Source organism: Hibiscus syriacus, unplaced genomic scaffold (genome assembly GCF_006381635.1).
Source record: "Hibiscus syriacus cultivar Baekdansim isolate YM2019G1 unplaced genomic scaffold, ASM638163v2 tig00110951_pilon, whole genome shotgun sequence".
NCBI classification, from domain to species: domain Eukaryota; kingdom Viridiplantae; phylum Streptophyta; class Magnoliopsida; order Malvales; family Malvaceae; genus Hibiscus; species Hibiscus syriacus.
The window spans coordinates 275,759-294,224 of NW_024062930.1; the positions used below are offsets into that span (position 1 = coordinate 275,759).

The 18,466-nt window shown below is 34.7% G+C and overlaps 1 protein-coding gene across 1 annotated transcript; it reads right to left on the reverse strand.

Moving 5' to 3' along the window:
* Positions 1-17,760: 17,760 nt before the first annotated feature.
* LOC120148132 (probable LRR receptor-like serine/threonine-protein kinase At3g47570) lies at positions 17,761-18,450 on the reverse strand. Its single transcript, XM_039161316.1, has 2 exons — positions 18,321-18,450; positions 17,761-18,179 (listed from the first exon to the last, which is right to left on the reverse strand). The coding sequence occupies exons 1-2, from the start codon at positions 18,448-18,450 to the stop codon at positions 17,761-17,763; spliced, it is 549 nt and encodes a 182-aa protein (XP_039017247.1).
* Positions 18,451-18,466: the final 16 nt, after the last annotated feature.

Here is an 18,466-nt window from a genome sequence, read left to right on the forward strand (position 1 = left end):
GTTTAGGGTTTGTTTTGAGCTCAATTTAGGGTTTGATTTAGGGTTTAATGGGTATTAGAAAAAATGGCGATTACAGCTGCCCCTCTTTGTTATTATTGTGGAATGAGAATGAAGCAAAGATATAAAACACTATTTTTTTGCTCAATCTCTATTATTCAAGCTACGAGTTCTTCTCATTATGAGCTCTCTACTGGAAATGCTAATCCCTTAAGTGAGGCGTAGCTGATTTGAAATGTTGTGAATCGAGCAAAGGTTGAACAAGTTCTTCTCATTATAAACTATCCATTGGAAATGTTAATCCCTCAAGTGAGGCATCGTTGATTCGAAAAGCCATGAATCAAGCAAAGGTTGAACATGTTATTCTTATTATGAACTCTCCATTGGAAATGTTAATCCCTCAAATGAGGCGTCATTGATTCAAAATATTGTGAATTGATCAAAGGTTGAAAACATTCTCATTATGAACTCTCAATTGGAAATGTTAATCCCTCAAGTAAGGTGTTGCTGATTCGAAATGTCAGAATTGATCAAAGGTTGAACAAGTTCTTCTCATTATGAATTCTCCACTGGAAATGTTAATCCCTCAAGTGAGGCATCGTTGATTCAAAATGTCTTGAATCGAGCAAAGGTTAAACAAGTTCTTCTCATTTTGAACTCTCAATTGAAAATGTTAATCCCTCAAGTGAGGCGTCATTGATTAGAAATGTCGTGAATCGAGAAAAGGTTGAGCATGTTCTTCTTATTATGAACTCTCCATTGGAAATGTTAATCCCTCAAGTGAGGCATCACTGATTCAAAATACCGTGAATCAAGCAAAGGTTGAACAAGTTCTTCTCATTACGAACTTATTCTCCCTCTATTGTATGAGTTCTTCTCATTATGAACTCCCCATTGGAAATGTTGATTGGTTTATATTTTCTTCAAAGCATTTTAAACTTGTAAAAGATTATCATATGTCAGTGATTTGTTTTTAAAGTACCCGAAGGTGATGACCCTATGGTCCTCAAATTTTATGAGATCCATTTCTTTAAATGATAAAAAATATGGACCGATTCTTTGCTGTAATCATATTCTTGTTCATGCAGTCGTGAAATGAAATCTTTATTGACTCTTTGAATTCCTTAATGTTACAAATTATATCGTCTAGTGAGTCTTTGCTCTTTTATATGTGTTCAGTTTTTATCTTTGTTGGGTCCATCCTAGGAATGACACTACTCACTCGCATTGAAGCAATCTAAAAAAGACAAGTTAAAGAAAGGCGTTGTTGGAAAGTCTTCTAGGGAAACCTTACGAAGGACTCCAGTGACATACCAGAAAAAAGATCCTAAGAAGGGCTCAAACAATTTTCTAAAAAAATGATCCTTAGAAGGACAAAATAGTTTTTCAAAATAGACTTTACAGGTATCCTCATGAGAGGGAAATTATAATTAATCATGTATATGAAATGATGTATGATGCAAAGATTCAAATTCGGTGCTTGTATGTATAGAATCATCCATCATAAATCTCTATTTTCTCTCCCAATTTATTTCTTCACCAAGCGGTCGAGAATGTTTCAGGCTCGATAGTACCAATGATAGTTGTAACATCCCAATCATCGAGTCAGTGGCCAAAATGTAAGAATTTTTAAACTCAGTGATTGAATTAGAATAATTTGATAAATTCAAGGATTTTATGGTGGAATTTCAGTGTAGGGTTTGATAGCAAATATGGATTGTTAACAAGGGCAAAATGGTAAATTATAGGGAATGATATTTTATTGCATTCTTACTGAATAAGTATGTGGTAAAAAGAGAGAAGTGTCTGGAACTCTTTCTTTCTCTTATTCTTCTTGTCGTGGATTTCTTTAGCAAAGGTAAGTTTTTGTTAATCTGATGGTTTCTTTAATTTTTGGTTTGTTAATGAAAGCTTGGGTATTATATATCCTTAAGGAAGGCTTATAGAGGTGTATAACAACTAGATAAGTGAATTTGAAAGGAATTTATAAAATGAGTTTTGAAATGAAATTTTGATATGGAGTAGCTTTGAAGTTTTAATGAGAGATTTGACTTGGCAATGATCTAACTTAAGAGTTAGGAGTGTTAGAAATGGTTAAGAACATGTTTGAAATTTTGGTATGATTTTTAGATGTCATTGTTTTAGTGAGTTTTTCATATTAGGGAGTAGTAATGAGGACAAGTTGGTTTGGAAGTATAAGGGTGAGTGTAAAGGCTTAAGGTGTGATGAATATAATATATTTAGGAGGATTTTGGGATATTTCCGAAGTGAAAATAGTCATTCTAGGCTTCGATTATCGGTACCGTTAGAACAATACCGATACTTCAAGGGTTAAATCTATGTATTTCTTAAGGGTAGTATCGATACCAGTTGAGGAGGGTATCGATACTGAGTTGGTAGTATCGATACCAGGGGGATGATAGCAATACCATTTTTTATGAAGCAATAACAGGATGCAAAAATGGTATTTGTACTTTGAGGAGGTATCGATACCCCTGAAGGGAAGTATCGATACTGTAGTGTTAGTACCGATATTTCTAGGCATGAAATAGAAATTAAGTGTTTCTTGCATCACAAGTTCTTCTAATTAGTTATAAGCGATTCGAAGAACGATATTGATTTTCGATTGTTTTGTGTAGTTATTGAACGTAATCAACTTCCAGTCAGCTCGATATATTAAATATCGATTCGAAGGGGTTAAGGATTTTGCTAAGAACTTCAGTGAGGCAAAGGTGAGTGCAACTTCTTGTTTTGTAATAGAATTAAGGAAAGTTTGCGATAAGCCAACCTCAGTGTTTTCGATCAAAAACTTTATAATTTGTTTTATGTTATATTGCAAGGTTTTTTTAATTTATATTATATAAGCTATGTTTTATGATCATATGATTATGGAAATGTGAACTTTGAACAAGTGTATGTGAAAAGACCCTATGTGAAAGTAACTATGTGAATAAGAGACACTTCGAATAATGATTGAGCATAATTATATGATTAATAGCCCAAAGTATATGTGTGAGAATTAAAGGTATAGTTGGCATGCCAAGAGTCGAGGGTTTTATGTGGTCATTCGGGACAATTATGTAGTCCTTCGGGACAAATATGTGGCACTTCGGTGTAAACCTGTGTGGCACTTTGGTGCAAACCTATGTGGTCATTCGGGACAATTATGTGGCACTTCGGTGCAAATTACGAGATGTGGTGATAACAGTAGTGCGCAACCTTAATGTACTCAAATACCTAACATTCTCAGTAGTATACCTTGGGCATTTGGAATAAAGATACACAAAGTGAATAATATTTATAAGTATACCTTTTTGATATGGAAAATAAGTTAAATTGCTGTATAAAATGCTTTGATAAAAATTAATAAAGATTTCATTTAATAAGTTAGCACTATTAGTAATTGTCTCACTAAGTCATCGACTTAGCGTGTGATTTTCTCACGTGTAGATTTGAAGAAAGTGAATTACTGAGTTTTTGAGGTTATCACACCTTGAAGATCAGATCAAGACAAATTAAATGTATGTTTTGTTAATTTTGTAAAATGTTGGCATATATTATACGTTTAATTTGAAATGCTCTGATCGATTTTATAAAATCATATATTTGTACTTATGTAAACTATCAAAGTTTTTATTTAAATAGGAATGTGAAATGTTTATCTTATTTAACTTAAGATTTATACCTTTTTATTTTGATTAAAAATTTAAATTGTTCTTTTTTGTTAATTACATATGTTTTAAAAAGTTAATATGACACCTCGGATTCGTATCCGGGTTGGGTACGTGATAGGGGTGTTATATTTAATGGTATCAGAGCCATGGTTTAAGTGGTTTTAAGTTCAAAATAAAGTCATTTTTGGTTTTAAAAAGTGTACATGCCAGCTTTTAATAAAGTCTTTCTGATCTGTTAAAGTGATCAATATGCTATCATTCCTAAAACATTTAGTAAATTGATCTTAATAGATGTCGAACTTTGAGGGCTCCCGAAGTGAAGCGAGTGATAGGATGGAGGAGAGTAGTAACTAACCTGCCCCGAGCAGGCATAGTGAGGAGCAGGCACAATCTGGAGGGCCTGTGCAAGATCAGGGGACTTTCTTCCAGACATTGGATGCAATTCTGATGCGTTTCCTACCATCTGCTCCTTAAGGCTCTAAGATAAATGTCCCAAAAGAGGTGAGAAGCCTTGGAGAACCAGAATTTAGAGGAGAAGCTGAAGAAGGTCCAATTCCTGTCGATATTTGGCTCAATGACTTGATGATTATGCTAGAGAATCTCCATTATTCTAAAATAGAGAAATTAGATGGAATAGTTTCGTTGCTAAAAGGACAAGCCAAAATTTTGTGGTTAAATGTGATGATGAGAGTTGTAAGAGAGCATGTGACGTGGTTATTTTTTATGGAAGAATTTAAGAACTAATACATAGGGGATCTGTTCATCAGGCAGATGAGACAATAACTTATGAGTTTAAAACAAGAAATCACATGGTGTATGAGTTCAAGTGCGAATTCAACAAGTTGAGTCGATTTGATGCCAAGTTAGTCCCTACAGAGAAGGACTCCTATGATTGGTTTGTGGAGGGTTTACGACCTCGATTGAAAGATTTTTTGTTGGCACTTAACCTCTCTTTCTTTCAAGAGGTTATGAATCGAGCTAAAGCTTTGGAGCAAGCTCAAAATGAAAGGTTTGCAGAGCAAAGAACGCAATGGAATAAGAGATCTGGTGCGTCGTTCAGTGCTTCCCAATCAAAGAAGAGTAGGGGTTCGAGTTCTTGACCCCAGACTAGAGCAGAATTCGTAGCATCCTCGGGTAGAGGAGCAAACTTATTCAGTGGAATCCGGAGTGGACAAGCCGAAACAATGTTTGCATTGTGGGAAAAACCATAGTGGAGTTTGTAGAAGGGTCTCCGGAGTTTGCTTTAAGTGTAGAGATCTAGGGCATTTTATTCGAGATTGCCCATTAATGACAGGAGAACCTTGCCCAAACAGAAAGATCTATTATTGCACCGATGAGAGGTAGAGGTCAAGGAAGAGGAAGGAATCAATCTGAGTCGACCGCTCAACCGAAAGTACGCTCTACAGCTCGGGTGTACAATATGATGACTAGTAAAGATTGTGATGATCCTGAAATCATTGCAGGTACTTTTGAGATCACTGGTATATATGTTTTAGTTTTGATTGATCCAAGATTGAATTATTCATATGTTAGTAGTAAACTAGTCAAAGACTTGAGAATTCTATTAGAACCTATTCGTAGTGAGGTGATTGTGACAAATCCATTAGAACATAGCGCTCGGGTGAAGCAAATCTGTCGAGGGTGTCCCATATGGATTTAGGGAATTGAATTCCCTTCTAATATAATGGAATTACCATTTGATGAGTTTGAGGTTATATTAGGGATGAATTGGCTGTATCATTATCATGCCAACGTGGATTGTTGACTTAAGCGAGTTTAGTTAGCAAGTCTTGATGGATCGAAAGTTTGTGTGGTCAGTGAAAGAATCGATCCTTTAGCTAATGTGATATCGTTAATGTCGGCTCGAAAGTTAATGCTGGAAGGATGTCAAGCATATATTATTAATGTAATCGATACGAGAGCCAAAGAAAAGAAGATTAAAGATATCCCTACAGTCAGAGAGTTTCTAGAAGTATTTCTGGATGAATTACATGGTTTACCTCCAGATAGGAATGTTGAGTTTCAGATTGAAGTGATGTCAGAATCAGCACCGATTTCAATGGCTTATTACAGGATGGCCCCAAAGAAGTTGAAAGAGTTAAAGATTCAGCTGCAGAAACTTTTAGATAAAGGATTTATTAGACCTAGTGTGTCACCTTGGGGTGCTCCAGTGTTATACGTAAAGAAGAAAGATGGATCGATGCGTCTTTGTATTGATTATCGTTAGCTTAACAAGGTGACTATAAAGAACAAGTATCATCTTCCAATGGTCGATGATTTATTTGATCAACTTAAGGGAGCTGCAGTGTTTCCAAAGACCGATTTACGTTCAGGGTATTATCAATTGAAGATACAAGAAAACGATGTTCCAAAGATAGCGTTTATGACTCAGTATGGTCATTACGAATTTGTAGTAATGAGATTCGAGTTACCTAAAGCACCTACAGTGTTTATGGACCTAATAAATAGAGTTTTCTAACCGTACCTTGATCAATTCGTGGTTGTCTTTATTGATGACATCTTGGTGTATTCAAAATCAAAAGAGGAGCATGATGTCCATCTTCGTATGGTTCTTCAAACGTTGCGAGACAAGAAACTTTATGCAAAGTTCTTTAAGTGTGACTTTTGGTTATCTAAAGTTGCATTCCTTGGACACGTGGGTTTTGCAGAGGGCATTTGTGTAGATCCTTAGAAAGTTAAAGCTGTGTTAGAGTGGGAGATCCCGAAGAATGTGTCGAAAGTTTGAAGTTTCTTGGGTCTCATAAGTTACTATCAAAGGATTGTCAAAAACTTTTCGATGATATCTCTGCCTTTAACCAAATTGTTATGAAAGGATGTGCATTTTGAGTGAACTCTTGATTTTCAAAAGAGCGTTGAAGTACTGAAGAAAGTTCTGACAGAACCTCTAGTGTTGGAATAACCGGAATCAAATAAGGATTTCACAATTTTTAGCGATGCTTCCCATAATGGTTTGGATTGTGTTTTAATACAAGATGGGAAGGTAGTTGCTTATGCTTCAAGATAGCTTAAGCCTCATGAAAAGAATTATCGGACTCATGACCTAGAGTTAGCAACTATGGTCTTTGCATTGAAAATTTGGCGATACTATTTGTATGGTGAGCGTTGCTATATCTTCACCAATCATAAAAGTTTAAAGTATTTATTGACGCAAAAAGAGTTAAATTTGAGGCAAAGAAGATGGATGGAGTTGATGAAAGATTATGATGCAATAATTGATTATTATCCCGGGAAAGCCAACATAGTAGCGGACGCTCTTAGACGAAATATTATGATGCGTAGTTTGGATGCTCGAATCATGCTAAAGGAAAATGGTGTGTTGATGGCTAAATTGATTTTGAAACCATTATTATTAGAGCGTATTAAGGAATTACAAAGGAATGATGATAAATGTTTAGCTTGGTTCGAACAAGGAGAGAAGGGTGGACTCAAGGACTTCGAGGTTAAGTCGAATGGGTGTTTATATTTCAAAAATCGAGTTTGTGTTCCTAATGATTGCGAGTTGAAACGAGATATTTTGTATGAAGCACATTGTAGCCCCTTAACTATGAACCCAATAGGAAACAAGATGTATCAAGATTTAAAAGAGCGTTTTTGGTGGCTAGGCATGAAGAGAGACATTACAAAATTTGTAGCAAAGTGCTTAAATTGTCAAAAAGTAAAAGTTGAACATCAAGTGCCTTCGGGATTATTGTAGCTGATCTAAATTCCTCAGTGGAAATGGGAAAACATTATGATGGATTTCATAACATGTTTGCCCTTATTGCCAAGGAAAAAAGATTCGATTTGGGTAATTGTGGATCGCCTTACAAAGACTGCGCATTTCATTCTTGTGTGAATGAATTTCTCTATGGAAAAACATGCGGAATTGTATATCAAGGAGATAGTGCGACTGCATGGTGTTCCAATCTCAATAGTTTCTATTAGAGATTCCATATTTACTTCGAGATTTTGGAAGTCTCTGCCAAGAGCTTTGGGTACCCGATTGAATTTTAGCACTTCTTTTCATCCTCAGATTGATGGTCAATCAGAGTGAACAATTCAGATTATGGAAGATATGTTGAGAGCGTGTGTGATTGATTTTTCTGGATCGTGGGAAAAGTATTTGCCGCTTGTGGAATTCACCTATAATAAAAACTATCAATCCAACATCAAGATGGTACCATATGAAGCATTATATGGAAGGAAGTGCATAACGCCACTCAATTGGTATGAATTAAGGGACCAGGAAGTTCATGGTCCAGATTTGATCAAAGAAGTGGAAGAAAAGGTTCAAGTGATTCAGCACAATTTGAAAGTGGCATCCGACAGACAAAAGTCATACGCCAATTTGAAAAGAAAAGAAATTGAATTTCAAGTAGGTGAAAAGGTATTCTTCAAAGTATCACCTTGGAAGAAAGTACTTCGCTTTGGGCGTAAAGGAAAACTGAGTCCTAGGTTTATTGGACCTTATGAAGTTTTGAAGAAAGTTGGACCTGTGGCATATCAGTTAGCGTTGCCACCAGAGATAGAAAAGATCCATAATGTTTTCCATGTGTCTATGCTTCGATGGTATCGATCCGATCCTGCAAACATCATAACTCCAGATGAAATCGAAGTTCAATCTAACTTGACATATGAGGAAGAGCCGGTGCAGATTTTAGCTTATGAGAATAAGTAGTTGCGGAATAAGATGATTCCATTAGTTAAGGTTCTTTGGAGAAACCATAAAGTAGAAGAAGCTATATGGGAGCGTGAGGAAGATATGAGGAAACAATATCCCCATCTTTTTGTGCAATGAAAATTTGAGGACGAATTTTCTTAAGGGATGAGATTTGTAACATCCCAATCAATGGGTCAGTGGCCAAAATGTAAGAATTTTTAAACTCAGAGGTTGAATTAGAATAATTTGATAAATTCAAGGATTTATGGTGGAATTTCTATGTAGGGTTTGATAGCAAATATGGATTGTTAACAAGGGAAAAATGGTAAATTGCAGGGAAGGATATTTTATTGCTTCTTATTGGATAAGTATACGGTAAAAAAAGAAAGTGTCTGGAACTCTTTATTTCTCTTATTCTTTTTTCTGTGGACTTCTTTAGCAAAGGTAAGTTTTTGTTAATCTAATGGTTTCTTCAATTTTTGGTTTGTTAATGAAAGCTTGGGTATTATATAGCCTTAAGGAAGGCTTATAGAGGTGTATAACAACAAGATAAGTGAATTTGAAAGGAATTTGTAAAATGGGTTTTGAAATGAAATTTTGATATGGAGTAGCTTTGAAGTTTTAATGAGAGATTTGACTTGGAAATGATCTAACTTAAGAGTTAGGAGTGTAGGAGTGTTAGAAATGGTTAAGAACATGTTTGAAATTTTGGTATGATTTTTAGATGTCATTGTTTTAGTGAGTTTTTCATATTAGGGAGTAGTAATGAAGACAAGTTGGTTTGGAAGTATAAGGGTGAGTTTAAAGTCTTAAGGTGTGATGAATATAAGAGATTTAGGAGGATTTTGGGTTATTTTCGAAGTGAAAATAGTTATTCTAGGCTTCGAGTATCGGTACCGTTAGAACAGTACCGATACTTCAAGGGTTAAATCTGTGTATTTCTTAAGGGTAGTATCAATACTAGTTGAGGAGGGTATCGATACTGAGTTGGTAGTATCGATACCAGGGGATGATATCGATACCATTTTTTTAAGAAGCAATTATAGAATGAAAAAATGGTATCAATACTTTTGGAGGTATCGATATCCCTGATGGGAAATATCAGTAATGTAGTGTTATTACCAATACTTCTAGGAATGAAATGGGAATTAAGTGTTTCTTGCATCACAAGTTATTCTAATTTGATATAAGCGATTCGAAGAAAGATATTGATTTTCGATTGTTTTGTGTAGTGATTGAACGTAATCAACTTCCGATCAGCTCGATATATTAAATACCAATTCGAATGGGTTAAGGATTTTTCTTAGAACTTCAGTGAGACAAAGGTGAGTGCAACTTCTTGTTTTATAATAGAATTGAGGTGAGTGCACTTCGAATAATGATTGAGCATAATTATGTGATTAATATAGCCCAAAGTATATGTGTAAGAATTAGAGGTATAGTTGGCATGCCAAGAGTCGAGGGTTTTATGTGGTATTTCAGGACAATTATGTAGTCCTTCGGGACAAATATGTGGCACTTCGGTGCAAACCTATGTGACACTTCGGTGCAAACCTATGTAGTCATTCGGGACAATTATGTGGCACTTCGGTGCAAATTACGAGTTGTGGTGACTGCATTAGTGCACAACCTCAATGTATTCAAATACCTAGCGTTCTTAGTAGTATACCTTGGGAATTTGGAATAAAGATACACAAAGTGAATAATATTTATAAGTATACCTTTTTGATATGGAAAATAAGTTGAAATGTTGTATAAAATGCTTTGATAAAAATCAATAAAGATTTCGTTTAATAAGTTAGCACTATTAGTAATTGCCTCACTAAGTCATCGACTTAGCGTGTGAGTTTCTCACGTTTAGGTTTGACGGTAGACTGATTTTTTGAAGATAGCATACCTTGAAGATCAAATCAAGACAAATTAAATGTAGGTTTTGTTAATTTTACTGTTGGCATGTATTATACGTTTAATTTGCATGTTCTGATCGATTTTGTAAAATCATATATTTTGTACTTATGTAAACTATCAAAGTTTTTATTTAAATATGAATGTGAAATGTTTATCTTATTTAACTTAAGGTTTATACCTTTTTATTTTGATTTTAAATTGTTCTTATTTGTTAATTACATATGTTTTAAAAATTCAATGTGGCACATCGAATTCGTATCCGAGTCGGGTACGAATTAGGGATGTTACAATAGTAAACGTGGCATATTGTTGGTTTAATGCAAGATTCTTGGCTGTGCAAAGGAGCAGATTGAGAAGGGAATCTATGATGCATAGTGCTCGAATTCTAGCTAGATCATATTAAGTAGTGCTTAGCTAGTAGTAAGTGGACTTGCAAACATTTTTTTCAAAACTTAAATACTCATCCTGTTCTGCTTCAGCTTATAAGATCATTCACTTGAATATGGAAATCACACTTCTTGAGGAAAAAGACGAAAAATACATTTCGGGTTCTTATAGAAAGCCTATGACTGCATGTATAAAATCATCCCACAATACAAGTTTTGTGGAAGCTTGATGAAAGAAGGTAGGGGCCGATGTTGAAAGTTTCCAATTACATCATTGTCCAATTTGCAGACTTCCACAACCGTTGAACAATCCTTCATGTCTTAGTGAAAACAACTCTTTTTATAGTGTTAGACTTGGGATAGCCATTTCTTCAACTTGCACTACCAACCCATATTCCAAGTTGGAAACTTTCACAATTACTACCTATCAATCCAATGTCTTGTGCCATTAACATAGTGCAAGGTATCCTATGATCGCACTATCTTTAACATCTATTTCCAGAAGATATATGTATTTCAAATCTTCAAGAGATCATACTACGAAATTGATCACCACTGTTGAATCATTCTCTTTTCCACTTTAGTTCTATATAATCGAGTGTTTACTTCAGAAGTCTTCCTATATCATTTTCTTATACAAGAAGTTAATGGTTTCATAATATATAGATTAATAAGAGTGAAATGTTGGAAGTGGTGGGAAGTGCAGCAAGTATGACTCAGTTATGGAAAACTATGTTGACCATAAAAACCAACCCAAAGCAGACTCAACTAACTCGAAGTCACGTGACATTCAAAGTTGAAGACTACATAAATTTCTCTCTGGTTCTTGTTGATGAACAAAGCATTCTAAAATACAAGCCAAATCTCAACAACTAAGAAATTGATTCAGGTTAATGGAGCTATCAAAAACTCTTATGGAAGCACCCGCCTCTCTTCTCCTTGTTTACATTGAAGTTATAATTCTCCTCTCATGCTTCAACTTGCAGGGTCTTAACTTGCTTGGTTTAGCAACCGAGGGCCCTGTAGTTAGAGGAAATGGCACTGATCAACAAGATTTATACCAGTTCAAAGCAAAGATAACCCGGTGACAAGTTCAGAATTATAGAGTCGTGGAATAGTTCCACTCACTTCTGTCAGTGGCGTGGTGTTACATGCAGTCACAAGCATAAGAGGGTCACCAAGATGGAACTGCAATTCCTCAAACTCTCCGGATCTTTATCACCATTCATCGGAAACTTGAGCTTTCTCAGGGAGTTGAATCTAGAGGAAAATAGCTTCTACAATGAGATCCCTCAAGAGATTGGTCGTTTAAGAAGACTGGTAAGGATTGGTTTGTCCAACAATTCCATCAGTGGTTTTCATCCTTGTCCAACAATCTTAGTAGACAAATAGCCCCTCAAGTACTTGGACTTTCATCATTGTCCATTGCGCTAGAGCTATCATCAAGAGAAAATGAGACTGATCAACAAGCTTTACTCCAGTTCAAAGCCAAGATAACCCCTGATCAGATCAATGTTATGGAAACTTGGAATAGTTCCATTCATTTCTGCCAGTGGCACGTGTTACATGCGGTCGCAAGCAATCGGAGAGTCACTAAGTAAGAACTACAATTTTTCAGACTGTCAGGATCTTTATCACCACTCATTGGAAATTTAAGTTCTCTCAGGGAGTTGAATCTTAGAGGCAACAACTTTACAACCAGATTCCACAAGGAATTGGTCATTTAAGAAGACTAGAAACATTGGACCTGACCCATAACTCCATCTGAGGTGAAATTTCGTCCAATTCATATGCTTGTTCTGAACTTACAATCTATGGTATGAGCGGGAACCATCCAATTTTCATCTTTTCTGAAAATATACAGGGTTTTTCAATGTTCAACACTAGTTTTCCAATGGCATGCAAACATAAATAAGAGATTTGTAGCAGTAGAAAGATTGAAAATAAATACTTCCAGTCATTATCTGAACTGAATACTAAAGTGCAACCCTGTTTGGAATTTTTTTATACATGAAAGACTAAAATCGCCAAGTCTTCTAAGAACTAAAACACTTCACTTGATGCTATAGTTTTCTAAACAAAATTGCTTGTGCTTCTCTCAGGGACCTCATTGACTACACATATTTATTTTGATACATTAATTTGACAATAATTTATATTCTACCCATGTTGAATAATTCAAAACACACTTCAAAATACAAATTTTATTAATTTCAACAATATGAAGTCCCAATGAATAACCATTCACATGTTCAATGTCAGTACTGATACAATCAGTTGCAGACTCAAAATCCATAATTATTATTAATATGGAAAGCAAGTCTACTTTTCCCAACTGTCACACCCCAATATGGGGTTAGATTTCTTTTAGTTTAAATATATGAAATAATATGATGTTTGGTTGGCTAATAATTATTTTATTAGGCCATTAAGTTATTAAACAAATTGAAGATAATGAGTTAGGTTGAACGTGGACAAATTGTTGGATGAGTGATTGATTAAATAAATGGATTGATTTGTTTATATATATATATATATATATATATATATAAAGATAATGGATGAGTGATATATTGAATACATGGGGTTGATTTGTTTTTATATATTTCATGATAATGGGGGAGTGAATGAATGATTACGGAGATTGAAAATAAAAGATTTTTCTATTAATAATTTATTTTAAATATTTGGAACCACAACTTGAGGATATCTTAATATTGAAGTTGGAGATAAGATAGAGAGACTTCAATATAATAATAACAACATGAACGTGGCTGTAAACAAAGAAGGGTTGGAGGAATAAGAGGAAGAAAACTGTCAAGGAAAGATTGGGTATTTTAAATGGTAACAGGAGAAGCTATATTGTTCTTGGTGGGAGGCTTCACTTCGTGAAGTTTAAGACAAGCAAATTGAATGATTGTTTGGATTTTATTTCTTCCAAGCATCTTCACTGCGGCAGAATTGATTCCCATAATTGGAATTCTGAGGCCCCTGCCAACGAAAATGCAGTTATCAAGTTTTAAATCGGAGTTAACTTAGATCCTTCTCTGCCACCTGAATTAAGATTCGAGTTTTGGCAATGTCTTGTGTTCTCTATTCTGAGGTATGGAATGCTGTTGGGAGGGACATAAAGCCACTTCGAAAACGGTATCTTGAGGCCATTGTACCACCTTTTGTTGCTGCTTTGAGGAGGTGGCGCCGACTCCTCTACCAAGTCCACAAAGCAGCGGAGACTTTTCAGTATTAACCCCAAACCCGAGCGTCTTTGTAATGAGATGCAGAGTCTGGGGAAAGTGAGAGCAGAAAACCGTGGGTTCAACTGGCCATGCAACAAGTAACATGCATAGAGGATGCTGTCATCTTCATTGCACTCGCGGTTGCCGTTAACCATAGCTTTGGTATTTGGTTCATTGCAACATGGATACAACTAGATTTAATAATTGAGAGTGGTGCATGAAAGAGACACTTCATGTGGGTTATGTGCCAATGCCCCACACACCAATTACTTGCAAAATGGGGTTATGATTCCCAAAAGGAAAATCACGTTGGAAGTGCCTTAAAAAAATATAGTGGGAAATCGTATCATGAGTCTTCAAAGCTTGGTAAGAACTTGGACTTGTCTCATAGTTTCCTTTAGTTTTAGTTTATGGCTCAATAGTGCAAATTGATTTGGTTCAGTCCCTAATTTTTAGTGATTAATTATTAAAGTAACCCCACAAGTATTCTATTAAACTAATTGGGTTTCCAAATTATTATTTCAATTCTAATAAGCTATCTTTATGGCGAGGAAAATTATTTAGATACGAGTTAGTAATTTTGATGGTCTGGATCGAGAGGAAAATATTGGAAGTTGAATCAAAGATCGAGGGCGTTCGAATGGAATTTAAATGGTCGACCAGTATGGCATAGAAAATCGAGGTAATACTTTACTACCTCTTTATGCTTTATGGAACATGTTGATATTGGTAAATGCATGGATAAGATAATGTTGATCACTTTTGTGAATTGAATAATTTATACACTCGATATGAATGTGGTAGAAATTCTGTAACTGAATACGGATCGAATGACTAATATAAGAGATTGAGGAATTGTTAGAATTAAATTACAAGTTTGTGATTAGTGATAAAGAAATCAGCTATGGATTTGTAACTTATATTTTATATCATCAAAGGTTAAATGTTAAAGATACTTGGATGAGAAATTATGAGAATACTCTGATAGGGTAAAATTACAAAAATACCCTTATATTGTAGGATGACAAGAATTGTCCCTGGAAGTTTACTAATAACTTTGAAATTATATATTGATCTGAGAAAACTATAGATGTGCATAAGAAATGCTAGTTTGCTTAGAAAATTTAGATAACTGGGTTTTAACCCAATAAAGATTATGTAAAATACTAGAAGTCTGTTAAGAAATCATTTTGAGATCAAAGAATGTTCGGGAAAACAATTAACCATTAGATCTCTAAAGTATAATTATTTTCATTAAGAGTTAATATCAAAATTATCTAGTTAAAAAATTACGAAAATGCCCTTGAGAGGTAAAAATAGTCCAAGTTGACTCTGAATGAGAAAGTAACATGAGAATTTATTCTTAAACCGATAAATTACTGATTTAATGGTTGAGATCCTACTTTTGTATGGAAAATTCCTAATAATTCATTAGTAATGTCTAAAAAGACTTTTAACTCGAAATCTTCGAGTTATGAGTAAATATCTGAAGAATAAATTATCGAAGGTGCTCTTCTGTCAGAATTGATTCGTATAGAAAGGAATTGATGATAAGTCTGAATTAAATAATAAGATCGAAGGGAATGAACTGATTAAAATAAGTGGGATCTATAAAATGACCAAAATACCCTTGTAATGGAGATGACTCAAGAATATCACCAAGTTCAGGAATGAATAGATATCCTCAAGCTTTGAAATGAATGGAAAAACATTGAGTACCAAAATGACCAAAATGCCCTTATGGTCTATACTAAGTAAATGTCTTGGATTAATTAAGAAATTCAAATAAACATGGATGTTGTACTGCTCTTTAATGTTATGAAACGCAATTTAAGCCGGTCAAACAATGTTAGTGTTATATCAATACTTGAATGACATAGGTACCACTTGAATACTAGTTCTTATCCTCAAGTTTGGATTGATGTTAATTATGGAAGTACTCAGCTCTGCTCAACGCTAGAGTGCATTTGATATTAAGAAGTGAATATTCGTGAGATAAATCAACCACGAATAACAAAATGATTTTTAGTATATGACTAATGTGAATGAACGGTACAATATGTATCCAAAACTCAGAAGTGTATGAATTACTCTGGAAAACTTTGAAGTAACTGGGATAGTATTAATTGCTAAATAAACCAAGGAACCTTAATGACAGAGAATTTAGTATTAATTGGATGAGTTTGGAAATACAATAAACTTGTATGATGTACGGTCCTTATGGTTATGGACTAAGAATCAAATACATCATCAATTCTTGATATTTTTGTAATGTTGAAAGAAAACAAAGATTATAGGGATGCATGTTTGATTCCTTAAAGTATATTTAGCGATGATTCTAAAGATGATTTATTGACAAGAATTGTTGGTATTATAGAGTGAATACCAGGAAGGGTAATGAATTGACTAGTCGACAGACATCAGTTCTGAGAGTTGTTCAGCTCAAGTTGTTTGATAATCCGATCGATTGTCATGGATGGTAATTGCCCTGAATATTCATTTCTTCTTTTTCGACTCAAATCACTCTAGTATTTCCGGATGCACATGAAAACATAGTAAGATTCTAAAGTATCAACCTTAAATGTTTAATTAGATCGGTTAGTAGCCGATTCTCTTCAATAGGAACTCGTTCCTGGAATCAGATAAAATTTCATAAGTTTTCTGTTATTCATGCTGATAACTACAAAATGCCTCTGATAAATATTGGGATTTCTCTAGTGTGTTCCTTATATTTTGAAAAATTGTTTTATTGTTTTAACATGTGGTACACTGAAATCTATGGTTATTGTTTTATGGATGCACCGACTTAACGGTTATGGCTTATGGATTTGTATCATTGTATATACTGTATCTTGGAGATACAGATTTGTAAAGTACAACTCTGGTCAAGCTGGAAAATTTTTATGGACCTAATGTGACTCTTAGGTAGGCTCTGCGGCCCTGAGATCATTCTCGGGTAGGCCTTGCGGCCCTAAGATTTGTTCTTAGGTAGGCCCCATGGCCCCTAACTTTCTTGGGTAGGCTCTCAGGCCCTAAGATGTTCCCTTAGGTTAACTCTTTATACGATGGTTTTAAACTACGAGTTTAAAAAGCTCCACTACAGTATGGTTTATGAGATTTACTGAACTATCATTTGATCAGTGTACCTATTATGATTTTATGGCATTGTTGGAACACACTAGTTATCCTATTTGATCTCCTGAAAATGTCATACTTTGAATACTTCCTACGAACTGTGATCTTCATGGCTTCAAATCGATGAACTACTAGTGGAACCTCAGATTTATTAAAAAATTGTATACGTCTGATTCAAGAAGGAAACTATATGGCTTTTCATTTATTTGCATGTCCTTTAGCATCACTTGGTAGTTCTGTATTACTGAGCTTTTCGAAGGTCACTCTATTACTCACCATTGCAGGTTAAAATAATTGTACCGCTGCAACTATCAACATCAGCAAGGGAGTTCTTCCGGCGTTGCTTGCAGAGTATGGTACATGTGATTAGGGGGCATGTAGATTGTATTTTGTTTTATATCTGAGTTTGGAAAACCTATTTTATTTCTGAATAATAATAAATCATTTTATGAGTTTACATGTTTTAAGAAAAAATTTAAATTTTCCACTATTTTTACGGTGGGTCGCTCAGGTGGCCCTAATGTGACACTCCAGATTGGATCGGGTTATCCGCATCGGTCTGAGGGGGTTACACCAACTGTCACTAGAAGAAAAAACAAAGCTTCCATTACTTGCCTTTTATACCTGCAACTTAGAAAAAAAGGAAATCTCATTTACTTCTTATCATCTAAACACAATATTTATCTCAAGAGTACCGGAATGTGCCTTAACTGATGAAATGATAGATTATTTTGTTAAGATAAGAAGATACCATTACCTGTTGATTAAGCAGCATATTTAATTTGAACTTGACGTGATTGAGTTTGTTGAAGCTCGTCTCTAATGGAACAAAGCTTATTAACAACATTACTCATGTCAATCTGCTCACTCGGTGAATTAGAAGAACAAGTGAGTCCTGTCTCGAGTGTCGAATTCAGGCATTGAAGATGTCTGTTATTTACCAGGTTGTTTCTACTGAGAGAAATGTCACCTATTGTTCCTTTTCTAATACTCTTTCCCAGAACAATTGGATCTATAATGTCAGTTACTCGTTCAGGAAAAACTTCCTTAACAAAGTTGTGAAGACTTTCACCTTCTTTAAACTTTTCACTAGTCGGCCTTTTCCCTGTTAATATCTCTAGCAAGAGGATGCCATAGCTATACACATCACTTTTCATTGATAATTCGCTTCCAATGCCATATTCTACATTTAATTCATAAAAAATTACATCTAGAAATAATTGCAAAAACATGTTTGAAAAATATGAAAATAGCCACTTACATTCAAATATAAGACAAACTACTATAGATTGTATGTGTTGCTTTTAAATTATGAAAGAAATACCTGGTGGTGCATAACCAATAGTTCCTCTTAATCCAAGGGAGCTGAATTGATTTCCAGAATAGTTAAGCATGTCTGCAGAAATGATTTTTTCTAAGCCAAAGTCACTAATATTGGGCAACCATTTCTTCATTGAGTAGAATATTACT